General features: G+C 41.5%; 2 protein-coding genes and 1 long non-coding RNA gene across 4 annotated transcripts; 2 read left to right on the top strand and 1 right to left on the bottom strand.

The window, feature by feature from the left end:
• Window positions 1-465: 465 nt before the first annotated feature.
• On the bottom strand, window positions 466-23,761 carry LOC143418924 (uncharacterized). Of its 2 annotated transcripts, none has more exons than XR_013098873.1 (7): window positions 23,413-23,761; window positions 15,754-15,894; window positions 2,565-2,673; window positions 2,380-2,446; window positions 2,148-2,232; window positions 740-810; window positions 466-643 (listed from the first exon to the last, which is right to left on the bottom strand). It is a non-coding gene; the product is annotated as an uncharacterized LOC143418924 (long non-coding RNA). The 2 variants fall into 2 exon arrangements; XR_013098874.1 differs by having other exon boundaries at window positions 23,567-23,761.
• On the top strand, window positions 3,279-8,881 carry LOC112429740 (uncharacterized). The gene is made up of 11 exons (XM_076884665.1): window positions 3,279-4,486; window positions 4,708-4,860; window positions 5,846-5,922; window positions 6,131-6,461; window positions 6,685-6,924; window positions 7,082-7,205; window positions 7,322-7,427; window positions 7,527-7,765; window positions 7,861-8,016; window positions 8,114-8,437; window positions 8,646-8,881. Exons 1-10 carry the CDS (start codon window positions 4,210-4,212, stop codon window positions 8,253-8,255), a joined length of 1,845 nt encoding a protein of 614 aa, XP_076740780.1. The 5' UTR covers window positions 3,279-4,209; the 3' UTR covers window positions 8,256-8,437; window positions 8,646-8,881.
• Window positions 9,307-10,770, top strand: LOC143419030 (TOG array regulator of axonemal microtubules protein 1-like). The gene is made up of 4 exons (XM_076885087.1): window positions 9,307-9,942; window positions 10,042-10,280; window positions 10,376-10,531; window positions 10,629-10,770. Exons 2-4 carry the CDS (start codon window positions 10,120-10,122, stop codon window positions 10,768-10,770), a joined length of 459 nt encoding a protein of 152 aa, XP_076741202.1. The 5' UTR covers window positions 9,307-9,942; window positions 10,042-10,119.
• Window positions 23,762-27,602: the final 3,841 nt, after the last annotated feature.

Below are 27,602 nucleotides of genomic sequence, written 5' to 3'. Positions count from 1 at the left end.
TGGCTGGGCACCAGTGCACAATACAAGGTCCATAAAGACATGGATGAGTGAGTTTGGTGTAGAAGAACTGGACTAGCCTGCACAGAGTCCTGACCTCAACCTGATAGAACATCTTTGGGATGAATTAGAGCAGCAACTGTGAGCCAGGCCTTCTCCTCCAACGTCAGTGTCTGACACCACAAATGCACCTCTGGAAGAATAGTCAAAAAATTCCCATAAACACACCTAAACCTTGTGGAAAGCTTTCCCAGAAGAGTGGAAGCAGTTATAGCTGCGAAGGGTGGGCTGACTATTATATTATACTATCATACAAAAGTCTGGATTAAGACTGAGATGTGACTCAAGTTCATATTTGTGTTAAAGCAGCCGACTGAATGCTTTTGACAGTATGCAGTACACAGTTATTGTGCTACAGGACAGCTGTGAAACTACAGCCTGTGTCTGTTTGGCTGACTGTACCTGTTTGAACTTTTCCCAGTCATGCACGTCCTGGCCGACCAGCACTCCCTGCAGCTCCTCTGGTCGAAACAGCCTCACCAAATCCTGCTCACACACCAGGAAGAAGCCTCGCTTGAACTCCTGGAACAGATTCTCCACTGATGTGTTGAAGGCATGATTCACATAGGCCTCCACAAACTCCTTCCTGTTTAGGAGGGAAAATGTTAAATTAGCAAACATTTCACAGAGACAAAGGTGCTGCAGATGAACCTCACAAACACTTCATGTTTTATATGCTTACTTATTTTGACCTGTCAGTGGCTTTCCAGGAGTTTGAGGATCCAGGTCAACATCTGTTCCATCCCAGATTATCTGTAAATTAGTTATAAATCAGATGAGTTTAGCTGCAAAACCTGAGAATGAGACAGATTACTGATCATCTTCTATAGTAAAACACATACCAAAAGTCCATGTAGAGATTATCCAGAACATCATCTTCATAGTTAGATAAGATATAAGATAATCTTTGATTTTTTAACTTGCGAATAATCTTTCTTGCTGTAAAATGATCGACTTCAAAGCCTTCCCACATTCATGGGTATCAACAACTGCTTCTCTCCTCCTCAGTATGTTACCACTTACCTGAATACGCCACACCAGCAAACTGACAGTAGTGGTTACACTTACTGATGATCTAGTGCACTTGATTAGCACTTGGCTAATACTGACCCTCTTAAATAATTATGGAAATAGTCTTGGATGTCTTAGTTTTTGAAACATCTGAATTTCGGCTCAGTGTGTGTTAAATAAATAATGACCTGGTATAATGTGTTCTGTGCTGTTCATCTGAGGTTGCATTTACCTCATATTAAGACCTACTAAGGACCTGATTGTTTTTAATTATGTCCTGATACATAAAACCTGAGAGCTCACATAACTGCATATGCTCAGAATAGACAGCACACATGGATACAAATTACTGCCTTGCAGCAGCAATCTTCAGACCATCACTATGAGCTCCATACAAGGTTACACTGTTCCTGTTATTAACAGCAGGGGGCACTATCAGCCACAGACTGGGAGCCAGATATGCTCTGCTGGTGCCTCATTGTTACAGAGGAAAGACTCTATAGTGAGAAACAGCTGAGGGGGAAACACTGATCTGGAAACGTCTGAGTGTTACAGAGGATATACATAGCACTGTGGTTCAGTGTCACACAATCACAAACAAATACAGCAAAGTACTAAAAAGGGTGTTGCCTCCAAAGATTGCTTTTACTGGTTTGGAGCTTAGGAGGCTTAATAACAACAGGCATGAATGAAGACAGATCAGAACAGCTGTTTGATCACAGCATCCAGTACCAACACAATCATCCACACTCAAGAGCCTGTTGGCTTCAGAGTCAGCAGCTGAATGTCTAAAATATCAAATGTCATTTTTGGTCCATCAGCTACAGCATGAACTGCTTAAAGTGAGAAGCAGCCTGAAGCCCGACAGATTCATCTTTCCAGACTGAAAATATCTCAGAGTGAACCGAGTGGTGCGTTTTCAGGGTGATCTCACAAAGTCAAATCCCTTTAATGATGTTCTGTCCTGTCTTCCTCTATCAAAAGCACACAAACACTATAAAACATTGTTTCGGTGCTTTGGGGTTTTGTTTTCTACACAGAGGTATAGCACGACTAGACCCTAAAGGCAGGCTGCTCACCTACAACCAGCTCACGAACATCTTTCCAATGGAGCTCGCTGCCCTTCTCGTGGATGAGGGTCACTGTGATCCTCCGCTGGATCCCCTGCAGCAAACATAACAGGAGCTCAGGATCACAGTGAGCACAGCTAGAGCAACATTACGCTTTAAAAGAAGATATTCAACTGTGTACAAAGGAAGCAGTTACCACTGTGTGAGTAATAAGGAAACAACATGTGCACCAATCCTGTACCTGGTGCAGCAGGTAGGTACCATGACAGGGCAGGCCTCCACTGTGATCCACGATGGCTGGGATGTACCTGTGCATGGAGGGAGGAGGTGACACAACATCCCAACTTATAATATTCTTCCTGGAGATCATTTTTATGGTTCCTTTAAAGCTTGTGCGTGAATATAACACTCCAGGTGGATACTCACTCTCCAGTGGGCTCCAGCTCGCTGATCTCAAACCAGACCAGCAGGTCGTACTTGCTGACACACTGACCCAGGTTGGATTTGGTGATGGTGTTCAACTTGGAGGCTGCAACTGGCACACACACACACACACGCACACACACACACGCACACACACACACACACACACACACACACACTCAACGTTAACAAGTGGGAATTTTTCTGGATTTAAGAGAAGGTGAATAAAAGTGAGCAGTATTTACTACATGCTTTGGGTGACTAAATGGAGGATGGATAGGTGACATGAAAACACTACTGACCCTTTATACTGAGCCAATAGCTCACACACTTCTATTAAATCTGTCTAAAGAGCCAGTAATCACAGAGGATAGATACTGGAAGAAAACTGAAATGTTAGGAGGAACTAAATCACACATTACAACACCAGTGGCAGCACCCTGCTGTCTCACACATCGGGATCACGGTCCTGTTGAAGCGGGATAATTGCTAAAGCTCACAGTTGCATTCCTCTATACTCAATATGATCGAAAAAACTATTTTAACAAACAATTAAAAAAGGAACAAGTAAAAGATCTACTATAGCCAAAAGAAGACCATTTACAGACTATAGCCCTGTGAACAAGTATTTGCCTCCTTTCTCATTTCCTATCTTATTCCATATTTGTCACACTTACACCTTTCACATCAATACATTTATAACATTAGACAACAATGTCTAATATTCAACGGCAGTTTTCAAGGGCAAAACGCTATCCAAACATACTTGGTCCTATATGAAAAAGTAATCACACAGAAAACCTGATACCTTGTGCGTCACCTCTGACACCAACAGCTGCAGCAAGCGTTTGGTGCTAGAGGTCACATTTGGACTCTGGACCTCTGTTGTATAATGCAATGAATAACATGAACATTTTTAGTAAGGTTTGTTTGCTTGTTAACATTTTTCCCTTTAATGTTTTCATTAATAAAATCCAACCTTGAAGCATAACAAACCAACCTTCTACTTTCTTAAGTTCAAGCAAGTCTACAGTTTAAATAAAGGTCTAAAGTCACAAATATTATTCTGACAATAGAAATCCTAGAATAGTGGTAACACTCTGAATACACATGCCAATATAAATTTATCTCGCTGTCATGTGTTATTTTGCCGGGTTGTTTCCTCCCGTTGCCATGTAAACACAAAATAGTGTATATATATGAATATTTTCAAAAAATGCTCTGTGAGTTCCACATCATAACAGTTATTTACTGAGCAGCTCAGTTAGAACTTGCCACTCACACACTGAGCAGCACTCACTAACTTTCTATTTCTAAACAATTTGTTCACTTTTTATCTCAGGCATGTCTGAAAAGACATCAGATAACTTTTTCCATCGCTTTGAAGATTTGATTCAGAGAAAGCGCACAGGTGGAGATGTAAGTAACTAAACATACTCATTCTTGACTTCTCTGCTGATCAAATGTAAATGTTTCTGAGAGATGTGTTATATTTTGCTGCTTTGCACAGTGTAATTTTTGTGTAAGTCACTGTAGACAGAGCAACTGTCAGCGCTTCACCACAGAGTCCAGGATCCTGGACTTTCACAAAGCTCAGAGCAGTAAGACAAATGTGTTCTTTCAACAGGCAGACACATTGCATATCGCAATGAGACCCAGAGATTATGCTGTGCAACTCCCACCTTTACCTGAGCAATGCGCAGGCTCTCCACAGAGAGTCCAGAGAAGCTGGAACTGTTTGGATGACCCCTTTTGGAATCAGGAGGACCCTGAAAGAAGTCTGAGTAGCCTCAGCTCTGCAGACACACACACACCAAGTGATCTGAGGGCCATTCCTTTCATTGTTAGTCCTGTTGAGATGACACCGCTCACTCCAGTTCCTCCACCTCCTCGAGCAGCTTGTCCATCGCAATTGCGGTTCAAAGGTGATGCTTTTCTGTAGTGGTGACACCTGCTGTTAATCAGTTAGTTTAGATTTTAAAATTTGACACTGTAGATTATCTATTTTAATGCTAAATTACACATTCTTGCTGTCCATTCATTTTATATGCTTTTTTGAAGAAAAAAAAATCAGGAAGAAAAATGTTTATTGTTGTTTTTGTAAGATGTCAATTTGTAGTTATTTAGTTATTTTTTGTCTAAACAGACACGAAGTTCATTCGTGGAATAAGAGTCTTGACAGCAAAAGACAAATTTGGGCCTATTTTGACTCCAAAACCTCCAACAGTTCCCATACCGCAAAAACGAGGACCTCGGCCTGGGACGCTGCTGCCCCGTGCAAAAGTCGTCCCTATAGACAGTAAGTGGTTTTCCTCAGTAACTGTAGAAGATGCTGAATAATCAAACTTTAAATTAAGAGATTTTTTAAAAAGATTTTAATGAACAATTAATCACTGCATCATGCTTCGAATTAGAAGAAATGACAGTTTCTTTTTACTAACCTCGTTGATTATCAGACAAGAAAGCAGACAGTCAGTGCAGTCAGAATAATCCAAGAGAGAGCAGGGTCAAACTCCCGCCTGTAGCTACACCTGTAGAGAGCCTGTCCCACAGCTTTAGTCTGCTGTCTTCATTAGAACTTTAAAATGAATACTAGATCTACTTCTACTGAATGGAGAAAAGGTTCCTGAGAAGAGATTTAATTTTCAGTATAGAAATTTGAGGCGTTTCTGAAGGTACTGTACCATGTTAGAGCATCTTAACATAGAGTCCTTGAATACTAGGCAGTTGTAGAGGATGAGTTACTCTACTTTAAATGACTCCCACCCCTTATTGGAGGATTTCAGCTTCTTCCTGTGGGACAGAGGTTTGCAGCCCCTAAATGCAGGCGAAGTTTGAAGAAACAGCTTTGTCCAAGCTGCTATTTTGTTGTCGTTGTAACAAATGACACATGTTTTTTTTCTATATTTTTTAAAAACTGTATTTATTTATTTACTGTACTTATTTCTCTATTTATGACAGTGCTTTTATCTCCTTTTTGCTGTTTTATATGAATTTATCAGTATAGTGTTGTCTAGTTTTAGAAGCTGTGATTAGGACGTCTATTTAAATTTGTTGATTAAAGATCATAATTAGAGATCATAAGCTGCCTTTGATTTAGACATGTCTGATATTTTTGTAAACACAAAATAGTGTATATATATGAATATTTTCAAAAAATGCTCTGTGAGTTCCACATCATAACAGCTATTTACTGAGCAGCTCAGTTAGAACTTGCCACTCACACACTGAGCAGCACTCACTAACTTTCTATTTCTAAACAATTTGTTCACTTTTTATCTCAGGCATGTCTGAAAAGACATCAGATAACTTTTTCCATCGCTTTGAAGATTTGATTCAGAGAAAGCGCACAGGTGGAGATGTAAGTAACTAAACATACTCATTCTTGTCTTCTCTGCTGATCAAATGTAAATGTTTCTGAGAGATGTGTTATATTTTGCTGCTTTGCACAGTGTAATTTTTGTGTAAGTCACTGTAGACAGAGCAACTGTCAGCGCTTCACCACAGAGTCCAGGATCCTGGACTTTCACAAAGCTCAGAGCAGTAAGACAAATGTGTTCTTTCAACAGGCAGACACATTGCATATCGCACAGAGACCCAGAGATTATGCTGTGCAACTCCCACCTTTACCTGAGCAATGCGCAGGCTCTCCAGAGATAGTCCAGGGAAGCTGGAACTGTTTGGATGACCCCTTTTGGAATCAGGAGGACCCTGAAAGAAGTCTGAGTAGCCTCAGCTCTGCAGACACACACACACCAAGTGATCTGAGGGCCATTCCTTTCATTGTTAGTCCTGTTGAGATGACACCGCTCACTCCAGTTCCTCCACCTCCTCGAGCAGCTTGTCCATCGCAATTGCCTGTTTTCTCTGCTAAACATTCAGGAGCAGGTCGGTTCAAAGGTGATGCTTTTCTTTAGTGGTTACACCTGCTGTTAATCAGTTAGTTTAGATTTTAAAATTTGACACTGTAGATTATCTATTTTAATGCTAAATTACACATTCTTGCTGTCCATTCATTTTATATGCTTTTTTGAAGAAAAAAAAAATCAGGAAGAAAAATGTTTATTGTTGTTTTTGTAAGATGTCAATTTGTAGTTATTTAGTTATTTTTTTGTCTAAACAGACACGAAGGTCATTCGTGGAATAAGAGTCTTGACAGCAAAAGACAAATTTGGGCCTATTTTGGAAAAACTGCAGCATTTCCAGGATGGGATTGTAACCTCACCTGGACACACAGTACCAACCAAAACATTTACTGCAGTAAAGCCTTTGACTCCAAAACCTCCAACAGTTCCCATACCGCAAAAACGAGGACCTCGGCCTGGGACGCTGCTGCGCCGTGCAAAAGTCGTCCCTATAGACGGTAAGTGGTTTTCCTCAGTAACTGTAGAAGATGCTGAATAATCAAACTTTAAATTAAGAGATTTTTTAAAAAGATTTTAATGAACAATTAATCACTGCATCATGCTTCGAATTAGAAGAAATGACAGTTTCTTTTTACTAACCTCGTTGATTATCAGACAAGAAAGCAGACAGTCAGTGCAGTCAGAATAATCCAAGAGAGAGCAGGGTCAAACTCCCGCCTGTAGCTACACCTGTAGAGAGCCTGTCCCACAGCTTTAGTCTGCTGTCTTCAGACGACTGGTAAGAAACGTAGTAAGGAGACATTAAATACTGCACAGAAACAGTGCTGCATAATGTGGCTGTGTTATTTGTGGTGTTCCTGAAGTCGTGTTCAATGTTGTGTTGTGTAAATACAGGATTAAGAAAAGACAGGGCTTGCAAACTATTCAGTCTCTGGCAAAGCACCACTCGGACATCCTGAAGACTAAACTACATGAAGTGTGTCTGGTCCTCATTGAGGAGGTATTGCACACTTTATGTTTCTTATATGCGTTTCATGCAGCTAGTTTCCCTTCAAGTGCATACTACAGCCTCAACTGATGATTTTCACTCACATTTTAGGTGAAAAACCAACGCTCAGCAATAGCCTTTGAGGCCATACATGCCATCAATGAGCTCTACATTCAGCTCCAGAGAACAATGGACCCAGAAGTTGAAACAACAGGCCGAGCTCTATTGCTGAAGCTTGCAATGACCAACAACAACTTTCTACATCAGGAGGTCAATCTGGCGCTTGATGCCATGGTGGAAAATTGCAGCCATGGACGGATTCTGAGCGCTCTGTTTAACACAGGACTGACGTAAGAGGAGAGAAGAAGCTGTAGTGATTTTATTAGAAGACATGAAAGAGAGATCATGTTCACTGAGTTGTGTGTCTAATATTGTCCTTGCTCAGCCATCGCTGTGTTGCAGTGAGGAATAGCACGGCTCAACACCTGCACCAGCTGGCTGACAAACTTGGAGCAGCCGTCACCCTGAAAACAGGAACCTTCACTGAAAGATTTCTAATTGCTGCCTCTAGAATGGCAGGGGATGCTGCACCTGAAGCCAGGTGGGTACTTTTAAATGGGTTTGAAGTGCATCAATGTTTTATTTTCTGTGAGTTTACACAATTAATGAAAATTAATGACAACTGTAATCTTCCACAGGTACCATGGGCGAACAATCATTGAGAAACTGACCCTTCACAAGGACTTTATGAATTTGTGGGTGAAGATTGTCCCTGAAAAAGACAGGCGTCCTGTGGAGAAGAGCCTGAAAAAGACAGGCGTCCTGTGGAGAAGAGCCTGAAAAAGACAGGCGTCTTGTGGAGAAGAGCCTGAAAAAGACAGGCGTCCTGTGGAGAAGAGCCTGAAAAAGACAGGCGTCCTGTGGAGAAGAGCCTGAAAAAGACAGGCGTCCTGCGAAGAAGAAAGAGCTTAGGGAGTTCCTGTGTGTCCAGTTGACGGACAAGGGGACGCACAGGTGGAGATGTAAGTAACTAAACATACTCATTCTTGACTTCTCTGCTGATCAAATGTAAATGTTTCTGAGAGATGTGTTATATTTTGCTGCTTTGCACAGTGTAATTTTTGTGTAAGTCACTGTAGACAGAGCAACTGTCAGCGCTTCACCACAGAGTCCAGGATCCTGGACTTTCACAAAGCTCAGAGCAGTAAGACAAATGTGTTCTTTCAACAGGCAGACACATTGCATATCGCACAGAGACCCAGAGATTATGCTGTGTAACTCCCACCTTTACCTGAGCAATGCGCAGGCTCTCCAGAGATAGTCCAGGGAAGCTGGAACTGTTTGGATGACCCCTTTTGGAATCAGGAGGACCCTGAAAGAAGTCTGAGTAGCCTCAGCTCTGCAGACACACACACACCAAGTGATCTGAGGGCCATTCCTTTCATTGTTAGTCCTGTTGAGATGACACCGCTCACTCCAGTTCCTCCACCTCCTCGAGCAGCTTGTCCATCGCAATTGCCTGTTTTCTCTGCTAAACATTCAGGAGCAGGTCGGTTCAAAGGTGATGCTTTTCTTTAGTGGTTACACCTGCTGTTAATCAGTTAGTTTAGATTTTAAAATTTGACACTGTAGATTATCTATTTTAATGCTAAATTACACATTCTTGCTGTCCATTCATTTTATATGCTTTTTTGAAGAAAAAAAAAATCAGGAAGAAAAATGTTTATTGTTGTTTTTGTAAGATGTCAATTTGTAGTTATTTAGTTATTTTTTTGTCTAAACAGACACGAAGGTCATTCGTGGAATAAGAGTCTTGACAGCAAAAGACAAATTTGGGCCTATTTTGGAAAAACTGCAGCATTTCCAGGATGGGATTGTAACCTCACCTGGACACACAGTACCAACCAAAACATTTACTGCAGTAAAGCCTTTGACTCCAAAACCTCCAACAGTTCCCATACCGCAAAAACGAGGACCTCGGCCTGGGACGCTGCTGCGCCGTGCAAAAGTCGTCCCTATAGACGGTAAGTGGTTTTCCTCAGTAACTGTAGAAGATGCTGAATAATCAAACTTTAAATTAAGAGATTTTTTAAAAAGATTTTAATGAACAATTAATCACTGCATCATGCTTCGAATTAGAAGAAATGACAGTTTCTTTTTACTAACCTCGTTGATTATCAGACAAGAAAGCAGACAGTCAGTGCAGTCAGAATAATCCAAGAGAGAGCAGGGTCAAACTCCCGCCTGTAGCTACACCTGTAGAGAGCCTGTCCCACAGCTTTAGTCTGCTGTCTTCAGACGACTGGTAAGAAACGTAGTAAGGAGACATTAAATACTGCACAGAAACAGTGCTGCATAATGTGGCTGTGTTATTTGTGGTGTTCCTGAAGTCGTGTTCAATGTTGTGTTGTGTAAATACAGGATTAAGAAAAGACAGGGCTTGCAAACTATTCAGTCTCTGGCAAAGCACCACTCGGACATCCTGAAGACTAAACTACATGAAGTGTGTCTGGTCCTCATTGAGGAGGTATTGCACACTTTATGTTTCTTATATGCGTTTCATGCAGCTAGTTTCCCTTCAAGTGCATACTACAGCCTCAACTGATGATTTTCACTCACATTTTAGGTGAAAAACCAACGCTCAGCAATAGCCTTTGAGGCCATACATGCCATCAATGAGCTCTACATTCAGCTCCAGAGAACAATGGACCCAGAAGTTGAAACAACAGGCCGAGCTCTATTGCTGAAGCTTGCAATGACCAACAACAACTTTCTACATCAGGAGGTCAATCTGGCGCTTGATGCCATGGTGGAAAATTGCAGCCATGGACGGATTCTGAGCGCTCTGTTTAACACAGGACTGACGTAAGAGGAGAGAAGAAGCTGTAGTGATTTTATTAGAAGACATGAAAGAGAGATCATGTTCACTGAGTTGTGTGTCTAATATTGTCCTTGCTCAGCCATCGCTGTGTTGCAGTGAGGAATAGCACGGCTCAACACCTGCACCAGCTGGCTGACAAACTTGGAGCAGCCGTCACCCTGAAAACAGGAACCTTCACTGAAAGATTTCTAATTGCTGCCTCTAGAATGGCAGGGGATGCTGCACCTGAAGCCAGGTGGGTACTTTTAAATGGGTTTGAAGTGCATCAATGTTTTATTTTCTGTGAGTTTACACAATTAATGAAAATTAATGACAACTGTAATCTTCCACAGGTACCATGGGCGAACAATCATTGAGAAACTGACCCTTCACAAGGACTTTATGAATTTGTGGGTGAAGATTGTCCCTGAAAAAGACAGGCGTCCTGTGGAGAAGAGCCTGAAAAAGACAGGCGTCTTGTGGAGAAGAGCCTGAAAAAGACAGGCGTCCTGTGGAGAAGAGCCTGAAAAAGACAGGCGTCCTGTGGAGAAGAAAGAGCTTAGGGAGTTCCTGTGTGTCCAGTTGACGGACAAGGGGTTGTTTGGTGAGCCGGGTCCTGCGGGGGAGGTTGAGCTGGGGGCTGTTGCTGGTGTTTCTGCCTTACACCTTATTGCGGTTTGCACTGCTCTGAAGAGAAAAGAAATGACCAGGGAGGGTACATCTCCTTCCCCAATAATCCTTCTACAGACAAACTCTCCTACCTGGGGGGAGGTGATGGCACCCGAAAATGATAAAGTAGATAAGGAGTTTAAGCCGTTTGTGTCAAACGGCTTTGTTCCCTTGATAGGAGAAGATCGGCGGACTCCTGTCAGTATTTTGCGAGACACTGGTGCGAAACAGTCGCTCATTCGTGAGGGGGTCTTACCGTTTTCAGCTCAATCCTGTTGTGGGGCGGATGTGTTAGCCTGGGGAGTTAGGATGTGTGTAATACGGGTTCCTTTACACTTGGTGCAGCTTTCATCTCAGTTTTTGTCTGGTGAGGTTAAGCTTGGGGTGCGACCCCAGTTACCGGTTGCAGGTATTGACATCATCTTGGGAAACGATCTAGCTGGCGGCACAGTTTTTCCGTCGCCAGAAGTAGTTGATATACCACTTACAAATAACAGTGGTTTCGATCGTGCCACATCAAAGGCTGTTCAAACCGTCAGTGTAAAGACATTTAGGCAGAGGAGAGGTGCGAGTGGATCCCAGCAACAGCAGCAGCAGAATAGGAGGCAGCCCAAGGGGACGAGAAGAACAAATATTCAAACCACAAGGGTCACTGAAGCCACCATGCAATCAGACCCAAGTAGAGTCACTTTTCAGGACAGTCAGCAGCAAAATGCTGAAACCAGGCCACCTGCTAGAAAAAGACAAGGACCTCGACGGCACAGGAACCGCAGAAGAGGCCAGCTGATGGTGGCTAATGCTCCATCTCCCACCCCTTAAATTTGACACAGACTTTGATTTTGATTCCTCCAACACGCAATTCATTAAGGAGGCGCTTGAGAAGAAGTTACAGGAGGGGCTGAATCTAAAAGATGGGAATTCTGAGGGAAGAGAAAAGGTGGGGTTGCAGCTGAGTTCGGGGGAGGATCATTTTGGTCCAAAGTGCTACTATGACAAAGCAAAGTCTTTCTTTGACAACATCTCATCTGATAATGGGCTCAGACTGACGTGGGCAGAGGAGCGAAAGCGCCATCTGGAGACTTTTGGTGTCCCTGGGCGGTTCCTGAGGGGCCAAGGATTCAGAGGTGGACGCCAGTGTTTTGGGGGCGGGTGCAGTGCTCGTGCAGGAGGATGAAAATGGCATTGACCACCCAGTCTGTTTCTTTTCTAGAAAATTTCTAAAACAGCAACCAGCGCCTCATGCGTTGGTCCTTACTCCTACAGGATTTCAACATTGAGATCCGATATATAAGAGCTTAGAGAATGTTATGGCTGATGCCCTCTCTAGGTCGTAAATCAAACATCTTTGTGTGGGGTTGGATGTTTGATTTTTTTTGGGTGGGGGAAACTGTTATGACCCAGTGATGTGTTTGTTGGTGTTGTGCCTCCCACCGGAGGATGGCTGGCGGTATTTTCCCTTTTTTCTCTCCTAGGAGGTGGACACCTGGGCGTGGCTGCTAGGTATCTGGGTGGAGTCTCTACATATCTTCGGACTGGATAATTGATGGACCACCTCCAGTACTTAACGTCCGGATGACAGTCACCTGGGAGTGCTTTTTGGAACCCCGTTGACTCGGTCAGTTGTGTGTTGTGTCATTGTAGTGCAGGCTGTGTGTGTGTCTGTTGCTGGTGTTTTTGCCCCACTGAAAAATCTCCCTTCTCCACCTAGCCCTTCTGCGGAGGAGCTGCGGGTAACGCTGCGCATTAAGGAGGTGGAGCTAAAGAAACAGCAGTTGGAGGTGGAAGCTATGCACTTGAGGATCAGGGCTCACCATCCAGTCACCATCCCCGCAGGCACCCTCCCCGGAGTCATTATCCCCGCAGTCGCCATCTCCGCAGCCACCGGCCTTGATGCCAGGTGGTGGCTTTGATGTGAGTAAACACATCAAAATGGTGCCGGCGTTTCGGGAAACTGAGGTGGATTCGTATTTCACAGTGTTTGAGCGTATCGCAGGTGCGCTGCACTGGCCAAAAGATGTGTGGTCTCTTCTACTCCAATGTAGATTGGTGGGGAAAGCTCAAGAGGTGTGCACCGCTCTTTCTCTGGAGGACAGTTTTGACTATGATATGGTGAAGGCTGCTGTCCTGCGTGCTTACGAGCTTGTGCCAGAGGCTTACAGGCAGAGATTTAGGAATGGGGAAAAATCCGCCAACCAGACCTATGTGGAGTTTGCCAGAGAAAAGAAAACTCTGTTTGATAAGTGGTGTCATGCTACAGCAGTAAAAACCTTGAATGACCTGGGTGAGTTGGTGACGTTGGAAGAGTTTAAAAACCAACTACCAGACACTGTGGTAACCTACTTAAATGAACAGAAGGTTACGACTCTCGCCGCTGCTGCTATACGGGCTGATGAGTTTGTGTTGACACACAAAGTGGTGTTTTCGGTTCCTGCTCACAGTTTTCCGTCTTCCGGTAGCCCGCCCAGATGGTCTCCAAGGGGCACCCGCCGTGCCATCCCCTCATCCATTGAGAACCGCGTGTGTTTTTTTTGCCATGAGCAGGGAGTTGTGTGTTGTGTCATTGTAGTGCAGGCTGGAGTATTCACGTGTACCTCTAGCCTTGCCATGTAAATAATTGTAAATAAGTTAACAAGTGGCGGTCACTTTTTGTTCCTTTGCTGTATAACTTTCATTGTCGCAGCCTAGTAGCCGTGAGAAGCCGTTTTCTTTTGTTGAACAAGTTTTCTCCTGTTTTTCGTTAGATAGTTAGTTAAGTGACTTGTCTTTTGTTTTGGCTTCTTTTTATTTTGGTGTAGGGAAGAGTAGGGATTGTTTTATAGGGAGTTTTGTTTATTGTTTTGGCATTGCTCACTGCCGATGAAAATAAATGGCTGCTTAAATACTTGAAAAAGGTGTCGTTGTTGGGGTTTGTGCGTGGGTGGGAAGTGAGTGGGGCAAACTATTTGTTACGTTTATTTACTTGCCGGGACCAGAACGTAACAAGAGCCTGAAAAAGGCTAATAATTACAGGCAGCAGGTCAGCATCCAGACTAGGCTCTCCTCTCCAGCAGGGCCTGGGTTCCCCAGATGTGACAATGCAAGTCCTGACGAGTACAGAGGAGAAGAGTGGCTGCTACAGTAGCAGCAGCACTCTGAGGCTAAGCTGGGAAAGTCGTTGGAGGTTCAACCATCATGACCACAGACAGTCCCAGTCGCTCTGCGGGAGTAAACTTCTCCATCTTCAGGACTACAAACTATTTCTCTGAAGGACAATATTATTTAGATTTACATTAATTATTATTACATCATTCTTATTATTACATTATTTGTATTATTTCATTATTATTATCACATTTTTAAGATCCTGAATGGACAATGAATGAATAAATCCCTTTTTTTTCATCTGAATTAAAACGGCACTTTGGTTGCACATATACAGTTTCTGTTTTTCTGTCAACAAATATTAATACATTCTTAGTTCTCTTGTTTTCATTTTTAACCCATGATTTTGAATTTTTATCAGGATTCAAAGTCATTTTTATAACATAAAGAAATATTAAATAAATACTAGAAAGCGAAAATTTCAGAAAAATTTTTAAGCCTGCCTATGCTGCTGCTAATCAGTGTAGTTTGCCATTCATACGGCTACAGAGAGCAAAACTCAGCAGAGCAGCCATTCTCCACCATGAACTATGGTAAAAACAAACACCGCTCGCGCCTCACAGATGACAGCTTACAGTTTTGTGTAAAGATGAGGTGACTTCGTACAGCCCCGATTTGCAGACGCTGTGCACAGAGGTTCATGAGCAGAAGTCCCATTGTACCACGGCAGACCCAACAATGTTTGCATGAACACGCTTTGAAGCATTACGTTATGGACCACTTTTCACACATGGTTGGTGTACCCACACAGCCGGCTGTAGCTTTTCAACTCACAGCCCAACACACACCAAAAAAAAACCAGCCGAGAGAGCACAGACTTTACGCCCGTGGGTCCACCTCCCCTGCAGCGGCACTGCAGACCACGCCCTGCCACACACATCAAACACGTAAAATAAATATTTATGCACTTTTGCATTCACTTTTTGTTTTTTGTTATTTTTACACAGTGTTCTGAATGATTAACAATGGTCTACAGCCAATCTTGTGTATTATTATACAAACTTTGGTTGTAAGATTCAGATAACTATTTAATAAAAGGTAAATATTTTATATGAGAGCAAGAAAGAAAAGTATATCTTTGTGTCCCCCTCTCCCTGTTAATGCCCTACCTGGCCCCCTGCCAAAAGCTTTGCTAGATCCGCCCCTGCACAGTTACCAGCTGTCAGCTACACAAAAAAAGGAGCTTGGTGTTATTTGTCTCTCAGAAACAGTTGATAACTTTCCTTCAACTCATTCATGTCACCTAAAAGGTAAACCTGTTTCTCCATCACCAGTTCAGCTCTGATGATTCAGTAAGGACATCTCCTGGTTTCGACCAGCCCTTTTTTACAGCTGTGGCTCCAGCAAACATCAGCTGATACTAGAAATTAAAATTAAATGAATTCTAACAACAGCTGATCAAGCTTAACCGTGCTGCTGTTGTTTAGCGCAATGAACAAACGAGAGAAAAGCCGATCATTGATCAGTTTCATGATTGAAGTTTCAACAGGCGAGAGAATGACAGGGGAGGCTGTCATAAAGTTCAACATCAGTAACTTAGGTGCACACAGCTGTCGTGCTAGCTAGCACGCAGAACGAGTTATTGTAACTGTCAGCACAACGAAAATAAACTACACCTAAACTCGGTTTATATCTGACCCAAATAGAGTGCAGTTCGTAACTTCTTACCTGAAATTCAGTTCACCTCACGCTCGGACCGGCAGCAGCCTGCTTCTCCTGCCTTCGGTTTCCCTTATCCACGATTGAGCTCCACGTTAGCCACCACCGGTCGATCGGCGGCCGCCTCGCCACCGGTGTATGTGTCTTTCCCTGCATAGGAGGGTTAGTGGTTAATGTGCTGCCCATTGTGTTGGATTGTCAATGCAACCCTCTTCTCCCACTCTTCACACACTGATAGCAACACCGCAGGAGAAATGCCAGCACAGGCATCCATAGTTTCAGGTGCTGCACATCTCGTATCTTCACACCATAGACAATTGCCTTCAGATGACCCCAAAGATAAAAGTCTAAGGGGGTCAGATCGGGAGATCTTGGGGGCCATTCAACTGGCCCATGACATGACCAATCCACTTTCCAGGAAACTGTTCATCTAGGAATGCTCAGACCTGGCACCCATAATGTGGTGGTGCACCATCTTGCTGGAAAAACTCAGGGAACGTGCCAGCTTCAGTGCATAAAGAGGGAAACACATCATCATGTAGCAATTTCAAACATCCAGTGGCCTTGAGGTTTCTGTAGCCAAGTACAGGATAGGGTAGGGGAAATTAAAGTAAGATGGAGAGAATGGGCCAATAGCTAGATTCGTAGGAGGGATAAAGTGAGTTGCGTGGAGAAGAATGACTGGAGCCACAGGTAAAGTTGCTATGAATTGTATTAAACTATTTAGCAACAATTTAACAGCATTTCATGAACAGGAATGAAAACATAAAATAAAATACAGTGACAGCAATAATAATAACAGTCAGAATCCTATCTCAGCTCAGATATGTCAGTCTTGCCGGCTTAATAGTCAGTGTTCAGTCAAGTCAAATCCAATAGGTCAAAAGTTTGTGATTGGTGCGATTTCGTCCTACCGCACTGTTGCAATTGTTCATGAGAGAAGAGCAACCTGCCCTTCTGGGCCAACTCAGAATGGCTGTGGTTCGGTTCAAAGGGAAAGGTTCGCCATCTTCCTCGTCAGGAAGAGATCCAGGTCTCACGATCCCATAAAAAAACCTAGCCTGTAAACAACAGGACTATTACTAATTCAGTTCACACTCTAATGATATACATGGCCATGTGTAAATAATGTAAGTGCTATAACAAAACAAGCACAAAACATTAATTCTAATTTCTAACTATAGTCTATACAGTGCATCTTAATCATGAATGCAATCTTTAAGTCACAATCAGCTTATTCTATCATCAATGTGCACATTTCTATCAGAAATCAGAAATAAACCATAAACTATGGTAGATTTTTTTTACAGTATTGCCCTTTAACTGAATTAAAGGAGCATTGCTTTACACTGCATAGCAATGAAGCAATATATTATTTACACTCAATGTACAGAATAAAATTATGAAAAGAATATACAAAAACCCACAGGCTGTAGTTTTACAGTATGTGGTAACGTATCAGCACAGTAAGAATACACACAGACATCTATCCAGTGCCGCTCGAGCATCAAATGTAACAAAATAAAGTAGATTCATGACCTTTAAGATCAACATTAACTTATTCCATCATCTAATTTTAGTGCATTTAATATTCAACAAGTAATACTAGAACATCATCAGCACACAAGCTGAGTGCTCAAAATGGCTGAACTCCGTGAGAAACCCCGTGTCACTACCCGATCCGTACCGGAAACCCGATCGGTACCCCGCATGCGCGAATCTTACGTCACTTCCTCTCTGCCAACATTGCGACATCCAATATATTTGAATGATACGGTTAGCGCCCAGTTAGCTCCTAGCATTTCTCAACAGCTCTGCCTCCTTTTCGACTTCCCGGGACATTTAAACAATGAATAATCGGTATACAAAGAAATTCATGCTTTTCTCCTCAACAGAGAGTGTCCCCCGATTGAGCAACAGCACTGTAAAATAAGGAGAATGGCGCCTAATTACAGAGTTAATAATGCAGACTTTGTAATATCTCACGTGTAGATTCAGCAGCCAGATGAAGTGTTTACTGACAATTGACAGTGATAGCGCACATCATAATCATCACTATTCCAACAATCCTCTCCTCACAGACAAGCATAAACACACTCGACTATCGCTAAATCAAATTTAACACACGTTTATAATGACGCTAATTCAGTTTATAATAGGGTTTATTCGCTCGGTCAGCAGGTGACGGTATCCTCGTACACTGGGGAGTACACTGCCATTAAACGAACAGAAGAAGAAGAAAACATCTGCACATGCGCGGTACGGATCGGGTAGACTCGATTTGTACGGTCAGACTTTACACATGCGCAGTAAGGATCGGGGAGTCCTGATCCGTAACTATCTTTTTATTTTTCGTTTTTGTCTACATTGTACTGAAATGCTTCATTATTGCAAACATTTTAAGATATACTTGTTATTCTTAACATCTTAACAGATACTCTGACCTTTAACTATCGTAAAACGCTATGACCGGAAGTAGAAACCTTTCGCGCATGCGGGGTACCGATCGGGTTTCCGGTACGGATCGGGTAGTGACAGTGACACCCCGTGTGTTCTCCCACAGTGAAAACCTGGTCGGGGGGGCGTTCCAAGATGGCCGAGTAAGTACACGCTTACTGCCGAGCTTAGCAAATGTAACCTTATAATACGGTAGCAACACTGTGTCAACTCAGACCTTAGAAGCTTTTACGGTATTTAAGCCAGAAAAGGACTGATTTTGATCAATTAAGAGATAAAATGTCACAGCGTGACAATAAAAGACCCTCGTCTAGCTCCAAGACGAAGCTACTGCTAAAGGCTAATGCTAGCCAAACAACCGGGTCAGTGAACCCACTGCTTGACAACTGCCATGACTATACGGCTCTTTCACTACCTCTCCCAATAACTGAGGACGTAATGGACGAGTTTCCACCTCTACCCGTCTCACCCAGCCAGTCTCCGGCGCCAAAGAAAGCGATGCATTCAAAGGGAGATAGCGTGGATATTGTTGAAACTCTATCAAAACTAATAAACGAAAGAATGGATAACCTTGCACTACAGATTGACGGGATCAGAAAAACTGTGGACTTTGCATGCGAAGAGATAAAAGATGTCAAATGCAGAGTGGGCACATTGGAGCAGAAAATCTCCAAAGAGGAAGAGCGTATGGATAAAAACCAGCAAAGAATCACAGATCTCGAGCGATATTCCAGACGGTGGAACCTCAGGCTGTTTGGTGTCAAAGAAGAACAACAGGAGGATACATGGAAGGTTGCTGTTGAGATTTGTCAGGCTACGTTGCCTGAATGTAAAAACCAACTTTATGACACCATTGACACCGTACATCGGGTCGGCTCCAAACGCCCAAACAACACCAGTCCCAGACCTATTATCATCCAGTTCATCTCCCGCAGAACCAGAGATAGCCTGTGGAAAGCAGCTAAGACATCTCCATTCTTAAAGGAAAACCGGGACTTGAAGTTTGCTGAGGACCTTTCCAGAGAAGAGAGGGAGCGCCGGAGCAAGTTGTGGCCCATTATCGAGAAGGCTCGCAGAGAAAATAAAAAGGCCTATTACGTTGGATGCCGGGGTTTTGTTAATGGGACAGAAGTTTTCCCGTCTTCAGAATGAGAGGTGAATATGGGGGAAGCTAAGGAATGGAAAAGACCCTACAATGTTGCACAGTTGCTTGGACTTGGTTGGCTGTTTTTCATTGATCCTTCTGGCGTTTTGGATCATTAAGTCTATGCCTCATTTATAGTGTGAGGACACTTTAAGTTTCAGCACCAGAGTTGTATCCTAAAAAATATTTCGTGTATTTCTGCCGAGTTATTTTCATCCTTGCAATGCTCGGTCCCTTAGTGAGGTTTATTTTTTGTTAAGCACACAATATTGGTTCTTTAAATTTCTAGCTGTTTATTTTTTGTTTTCTTAATTGTCATTTTCTATTGTTTCCCTAAATGCCAGGGGGTTGAGACAGATCTGTAAACGTAAAGCCTTATTTTTGTTTGCTAAGAAATATAAAAGTCATTTTTGTTTTTTCCAAGAAAGCCATTCTGTATCTGCTGATGTGAACTTCTGGAAGTCTCAGTGGGGTAACGATGTTTGGTATTCGCATGGCACAGAGAGGTCAGCTGGGGTCACAACTCTCAAAGGTAGCTTCGAAGGTATTGTTCTACATTCAGATTGTGACTCTTTGGGTCATTATATTTGTCTGATAGTAGAATACAATCACTCCATTTTCATAATTGTCAATTTATATGGCTATAATACCAAACCTGAAAATGATAATTTAATTGACTCTTTAGATACAAGGATTAGTTTTTGGCTCTCTAAATATCCCAGTTCAAACTTAATAATTGGAGGAGATTTTAATGTTTCACTAAATGACACTATAGACAGATGGCCACCAGCACAACATTTTAGGAATAATTTGAGATTGGAAACATTTATGGATAAATTTAATGTAACTGATATTTGGAGAGACAAATTTCCTGATGATATATCTTTTACCTGGAGTAACCGTTCTGGTTCAAGGAAATCACGTATTGATTTCTGGTTAATATCAAGTAGTCTATCAAAGGACAGTGTTACGGTCAATATCCTTACAACTCCACTTACGGATCATAGAGCAATATATATTAATCTGCAACTCTTTCCTACTATTGCAATTAATAGATCCTCCTATTGGAAATTAAATAGCTCGCTTCTGAGCCATACAATTGTAAAATCTGAAATTACACGACTGTTAAAACACTTTATACACAAGGCTAATATTGAGAATTCCTATAGCACAAACTGGGAAATTTTTAAATTTGAGACAAGTAAAATGTTGAGACAGTATGGGGCAAAAATAGCTAAGTCAAGGGCAGCAGAAGAAGAAAATCTAATTGTTCAAATTTCCGCAATATATCAACTCCCACCAGACGAGGTCTCGGAAGAGGATAGATTACATCTTAGGTCCTTTCAATCTAAACTGGATGAGATTTACCGCCAGAAAGCTGAAGGAGCTTTCGTTCGTTCAAGAAAAAGGTGGATAGAGGAGGGAGAGCAGAATTCTGCTTATTTTTTCCGCTTAGAAAAACATAGATCTAAAACCAATACTATTCATAAATTGAATATAAATGGTACGGTCAGTGATGATGCAAAAATTATCTCTCAATTTTGTTGTAATTTCTACTCAAAGTTGTATGGATCCAATTATAACGCAAAGGTCGCTACCCAATTTATTGACTCTGTAAACAATGTTAAAATGATTAAAAGTGCTGATAGGCTTTTTTGTGACAGTCCAATTACTGAAAAAGAGATATTGACATCTATTGAATTTCTTAAAAACAACAAATCTCCGGGCACAGATGGGCTGGTGGCTGAATTCTATAAATCATTTTCTTGTCAGCTTGCACCCTTTTTGTTGCAGGTTTATAATGAAAGTATTGAAAGGGGCACTCTTCCTCCCAGCCTTACTCAGGGACTTATTAGACTCGTCTTGGATATTCTGGACTACTCAGCATTAATATCTGATGACTCATTTATCCTTCTCCTGGACTTCTATAAAGCCTTTGACTCAATTGAGCATGAATTTATATTTCTTACACTTCAGAAATTTGGTTTTGGTGATATCTTCTGCAGAGCTATCAAAACTCTGTATTCCAATGCTAATAGTTCTATTAGAATGAAAAATGGCACCACTTCTCGTTTTAGTCTTAATCGAGGTGTACGCCAAGGTTGCCCGATTAGCCCTTATCTTTTTTTACTTTGCACCCAAATTCTTGCCTCTCATATTTCGAATAGCCCTGTGAAGGGTATAAACATAGCAGACAGAGAGATTGTCATCAGTCAATTGGCAGATGATACCACAATTTTTCTTAAAAATGCTAGCCAAGTGCCAATTGCTTTAAGTGTAATAGAGGATTTCTCAAAAGGGTCTGGATTGGTCCTAAACTTAAATAAATGTCAGTTATTACCTGTCAAAGAGTGTAATGTTCAGAGTATTTGTAATATAACAGTTAAAAATGAAGCAACATATTTAGGTCTGATTATCTGCAAAGATACAAAAGACAGAATTTTACTAAATTTTCCCCCAATTATTAAAAAATCTCAAACCAATTTAAATCAATGGTTGCAGAGAGATTTAAGTTTAAGAGGAAGGGTATTGCTCTCAAAAGCAGAAGGTCTGTCTCGACTGACTTATGCAGCAATTTCTCTGCATGTGGACGGCAAAACTTGTAAGGATATCGACCGAATGCTCTTAAACTTCCTTTGGAAAAACCGGACACATTACATCAGAAAAAGTGTATTGATGAATGACTATGAACACGGTGGTCTCAATGTTTTGGATTTTACTACTCTAAACAATACATTTAAGATTAATTGGGCTAAACATTTTCTTAAAAATCCGGTATCCATTTGGAATTTTATTCCTCACTACATTTTCTCTAAGTTTGGTGGTCTAAGTTTTATCTTAGGTTGTGATTATAATATAGATAAGCTTCCAGAAAAGCTCTCGATGTTTCATAAACAAGTTCTATTAGCTTGGTCCCTTATATATAAACACAACTTTACACCCCATACGTATTCAATTTGGAATAATAGGAACATAGTGTATAAAAATAAATCATTATTTTTTTCTAGGTGGGTTGAGAAACGGATTGTTTTAGTGAATCAGCTGTTTAATCCTAATGGGCAGCTCATGTCCTACTCAGAATTCTTAAACACCTATAAATTTCCAGCCACACCCAAAGAATATGCCATATTATTTGATGCAATACCTACGGGTATTATAATGCTTTTTAAAGGTATTCAACCTTGCATATCATCTGTTTCTCTCCCCAACCCTTTAGATTCACACATAGGAAGAATCTGTCTAACAAACCACAGTAAAAGTAATAAGAATATTCGTGCTTTGTTCCAGACAGAATCTCTAACTATCCCACATGTGGTCTCTTATTGGAATTCCTTTGTCAGTGACATTAACTGGAAAAGAGTATGGTCAATTCCTAACAAGTATCTGGTAACGAATAAAGTGAAGGAAGTCTCATTTAAAATATTGCATAAATTTTATCCTGCTAATCATTACATGACAAAGTTCAAAAGGGACATAAATGTGAACTGTGGATTTTGTGGAAGCCATCCTGAGACTGTGCAACACCTCTTCTGGATCTGTTCATTCGCTAGAACATTTTGGAAAGACTTCAGTAGATTCATTGCTGGACATCTCTATAATGACTTTACTGTGAAATGGGAAAATGTTGTATTTTGTTTCTTTCGAAGGCAAAAAAAAGAAGATGTTTACTTTATAATAAACTTATTAGTTATCTTAGCTAAATTTTATTTTCACAAATGCAAATACAGTAACAAAAAACCTAATTTTAAACATTACTATAATGATGTTTTATGTTACATAAAATTGATTAGTGGATCACTTAACAAAAAGGCTATGAAAACTATTACTATTTGTAGTAATTACAAATTATTTGAATGTTTGTAATTCTTTGTATTACACCCCCTGGCATATGTTAATTTTGTTCTGATTGTATACATGTTCTGTATACTGTTTCTTAATAAAGTTTAATGTTTAAAAAAAAAAAAAAAAAAAAAAGTGAAAACCTGGTCAGCTACAGCTGCAGCTATGAGCATTAGGCTAGTTAGCTTTTCAATTAGCCTGATTCGCCCAGTCCCAGTTTAACTCACCAGCACACTTCTAATGTTCAACTCTCAGAGAGGATCTTGTCCACTTCATCCGCTCCCGCGCAAATATACAACATTGAAATTGGGCCATTATATTCCCTGTTAACCTCTTGTTAGCTTTTTAGCTTCAAGGTTAGCTTAACAGCTTCTGACTCACTGCGATGGTTTCAAGGTCCGAAATGTTCACAATAAATCAGGTCCGTTTCTCCAAGGTCCATGCAGATCTCCGGTATGGATATTTGCTCAATTTATCAAGTTAATAGTTATGTTCCAGCGAAAAGCTTGGCGGTGAAAATCAGCGATGGTCTCTTGCGCCTCCGTCTCTCTCTGTGTCTGAGCAGGTGACAGTACAGAGCAGGGGAAGGCGGGGCTTGTTCCTTCCTAACCAGTAGGGGTGTTACTGTAAATATACTCTTTGGGTTTTATTCTTATATTTATAGTATTTATCTTTTACTATTGATTTACTTTAGCTCAACTCAGTGATTAATAGAGTAATGATAAATCCCAATTAACAATACATGTTGTTGTGCATTACTGAGCCGTGTAAACTCACTGGGTTACATTTCCATTGATGAAGAATGGACCCACTATCGTTGTACCCCATATACCACACCAAACCATCACTTTTGTTGTTCCAACAGTCTTGGAGGGATCCATCCAATGTGGGTCAGTGTCAGACCAATAGCGGTGGTTTGGTTGGTTAACTTCACCATTCACATAAAAGTTTGCCTCATCACTGAACAAAATCTTCTGCGTGAACTGAGGGTCCTGTTTCAATTTTTGTTTTGCCCATTCTGCAAATTTTGTGCGCCGATCTGGGTCATCCTCGTTGAGATGCTGCAGTAGCTGGAGTTTGTAAGGGTGCCATTTGTGAGTAGCTAATATCCGCCGAAGGGATGTTCGACTAATGCCACTCTCCAGTGACATGCGGTAAGTGCTACGCTGTGGGCTCTTGCTGAATGAAGCTAGGACAGCCACTGATGTTTCCTCATTAGTGACAGTTTTTTTGTGTCCACATTTTGGCAAATCCAACACTGAACCAGTTTCACAAAACTTAGCAAACAGTTTGCTAACTGTAGCATGGGAGATGGGTGGTCTCGTAGGGTGTCTTGCATTGAAATCTGCTGCAATGACCCGATTACTGCGTTCACCAGATATCAACACAATTTCGAACCGCTCCTCACGTGTTGACCTCTTCGACCTGTCAATGGCTGTGAACAATGAGACACTTATAGATAACTCATGAAAGAATACATTTACGTTGAAACCAAGCACACCATTGTTTTTCTTTGACATTACCAATAAGTTTGATGTGTCACATGGCCCTCTTCCTATTGAAAAAACAAAAGTTGTATCCAAGATGGCCGACTTCTAAATGGCCACCATGGTCACCACCCATCTTGAGGAGTTTGCCCCCTCACATATACTAATGTGCCACAAACAGGACTTTAATATCACCAACCATTCCCATGTTATTACGGTGTATCCATATAAATGACCCACTCTGTAAATTATACACGCAGCCAATGGAGTTAGGCGAGGATGGGAGTTATGTGCTCTCTTTTATGAGTTCTGGTTAAAAGTCGTGCAGCAACATTTTGGACCAGCTGCAGACGAGAGAGAAGACACTGACTAACTCCAAAATACAGAGCATTACAGTAATCCAAACGAGATGAAATAAAAGCATGGATTACTGTTTCAAATCACCTACTTGCTCACTACTTGTCACTGAGTTGCATCTACATCGTGCAAATGTAAATGCAACTCATTTACATTTGCACGATGTCTGGTCATTTTGCCTGACAAAGCCATTTTCAATCAAAAAATATAAAGAACAAGACAACTTGTTTTCACATTTGAGAAACTGGAGTGAGAAATGATGGACTGATTATTGTAACTGCTAGTTATAGGTTTCTTCAGTTCTGCTAAATCATTAATAGCCATCTTCTTCAGCGTTTCTTAACATCCTTAATTGGTAGGTATGTAAGTGAAGTGGACAGCTGGTTGCCTGGTAACCTCCCATTGACAGTATGCTTTGAGGAAGCTGTTGCTTTAAGTCATGAAACTGGCACAGGCCTAACAAAACCACAACCTCTTCCTCTTTTTGTTATTGGGATGAATTTCTTGTCTCTGGTCAGAGCCAGCTAGCTATCCGTTTTAACGCATTGTGCTAAGAAACATTAATTGACTACCGTCTTAGTTAATGGAATAATATATGAGAGATTGTTGCTAAAGCAGACCCACAAGTCAATCTTGACAGATGCTGTTCAGTCTAGCTTGTGCTTGCCTTCTGTGATTGACACTCTGTTGGGTCTCATTGCTCCCAGTTTTATTTGAATGATGCCAGATAGTTGACCTTAAGCACAATGCAGTGCCCATTCCATCATTTCCTGTACACTGATACCTTATGCTGGTAACTGCATGTGTAGAGTACCAGCTTGTCGATCAGATCTTTGTTTCAGTGATGCGTACTAAGCCTTGTTTCTTTTTTTTCTGGAGCATTCAGGGATCTGTTAAGACCATTCAACCGTCTTGCCAAGAGTGGCAGTCCAAGCTAATTCACCTCAAGGTCAGATTGTGCAACGCTCAATGAAACTGCGAAAAACCCTAAAAGCTACATCCCAGACTCTACAGGCCTCAATTACCATGTTAAAGTTCTTCTCTCTAAAACAAAGTCTGCAGCATGGCTCAGGCTTTCACAGCTGCATCTAAACAAACCACAAGACCTCTGGAACAATATGCTTTGCAGAGACGAGACTAGGGCTGGGACAACGCGTCGACGTAATCGATTACGTGGACGCAAAAAATACGTCGACGTAAAAAAATCTGCGTCGATGCGTCGTCACTTTCAAAAAAAGACATGGCGGCAGCGAGTAGCGGAATCATGAATGAGGCAGTTGCAGTCAACTTAAATCACTCCACCCGAACACGCAGTTCTACAGTATGGGATATTTTAACAGAAAAGGAAGTGATTCAGTCGTTTGCCGGCTTTGTGAGGTGGAAATGGCCTATCATAAAAGCACAACGGCTATGCACCAGCACCTCAAACGACTGCATCCAGGAGCAGCTTCTGCAAAGGACAAACCACTGTAAGTTTTCAACTTTTTTACTAACGCTAGTTTTTACCCGTTAATTCATCCAGACCCCCCCCACGTAGACGTACACTCACTCATAGACACAGAGATAAACACCCAACCTCCGTAAATGCAAAACTCATTTAAGCTGCTTAGCAGTAACATATAGCAGCTGCTGTTTAGTTGTTGTTGTTGTTTTGTTTGTGGCCCATGCTGGCAAAATGAGTCGGAATGCACGCAGGCTGATTATCAGAATCGGCGAAAGACAAAAAATGTGAGACAGCGAATTGGCCGCAGGAGAAATGTTAACAAGGATAATGCACCACCTGCTAAACGTAGCCGTCGTGGACACTATTACAACATTGTTAAAGTGCTTGCAAAAGCAAAATGACAATGAACTCTTGATTTGTCAAATTTAATGTGTTTAATCCTATTTGAATGCTGTTTTAATACATAATGCTTCTCCAGCTTGATCTTATAGGTCAAAGTTATGCCATCTAATGACTAGAAAGCAGTGCACCAGTAAAGGTGCCATCAGCTATGGCTATTTAAACGTTATCTTTTCCAGCCATCATGATTACTGCATATCATATGTTCAACATTGGGGATTATTATTAACCTCTTACTGTTATGCTATGAAAGCACATGGCATAACAGTATGTGTGTGTGTATATCTATCTATCTCAACCAGATCCTTATCAAATTATTTTGATATTATGCTTTCCATATAATTATTTTGTAATTATTCGAATTCATCTGTGTGCTGTGTGTGATTTATGATTTCAGGAATAAACAGAAAAGTCTGGAGGACTACTTTCAGAGAAGAAGTACGCCATGCACCCCGCAGGAGGTGGCTGTACTTACTGAGAGCGACTTATCTATGATTTTAAAAGACAAGAGACCACTTGCTGTGGGTGAGGGATTCAAAGAAATGCTGACCACTTTCCAACCAGGTTACACTCTGCCGTCTAAGCGTCATTTTACAAGCATGATGGAGAGAAAGTATGAAACTTCAGTGGAGAAACTAAGGAAAGAACTAAAAAAGGCCACATCCAAAATCTCCCTTACCACTGATGCTTGGACAAGTCTGGTCACAGAGTCCTACTTAGGGGTAACTTG

The sequence above is a fragment of the Maylandia zebra genome, linkage group LG6 (genome assembly GCF_041146795.1).
Source record: "Maylandia zebra isolate NMK-2024a linkage group LG6, Mzebra_GT3a, whole genome shotgun sequence".
Classification (NCBI taxonomy): Eukaryota; Metazoa; Chordata; class Actinopteri; order Cichliformes; family Cichlidae; genus Maylandia; species Maylandia zebra.
This window is presented reverse-complemented; position numbering and strand designations above follow the sequence as displayed.

What these genes read in the sequence shown, in the direction of transcription:
- LOC112429740 (XM_076884665.1), top strand. Translation starts at nt 4,210, where the DNA reads ATGAGACCCAGAGATTATGCTGTGCAACTCCCACCTTTACCTGAGCAA. An exon ending in CTGTTTAACACAGGACTGAC is followed by an intron (nt 7,766 to 7,860) that starts GTAAGAGGAGAG and finishes GTCCTTGCTCAG; the next exon opens with CCATCGCTGTGTTGCAGTGA. An exon ending in GATGCTGCACCTGAAGCCAG is followed by an intron (nt 8,017 to 8,113) that starts GTGGGTACTTTT and finishes AATCTTCCACAG; the next exon opens with GTACCATGGGCGAACAATCA.
- LOC143419030 (XM_076885087.1), top strand. Translation starts at nt 10,120, where the DNA reads ATGGACCCAGAAGTTGAAACAACAGGCCGAGCTCTATTGCTGAAGCTT. An exon ending in CTGTTTAACACAGGACTGAC is followed by an intron (nt 10,281 to 10,375) that starts GTAAGAGGAGAG and finishes GTCCTTGCTCAG; the next exon opens with CCATCGCTGTGTTGCAGTGA. An exon ending in GATGCTGCACCTGAAGCCAG is followed by an intron (nt 10,532 to 10,628) that starts GTGGGTACTTTT and finishes AATCTTCCACAG; the next exon opens with GTACCATGGGCGAACAATCA.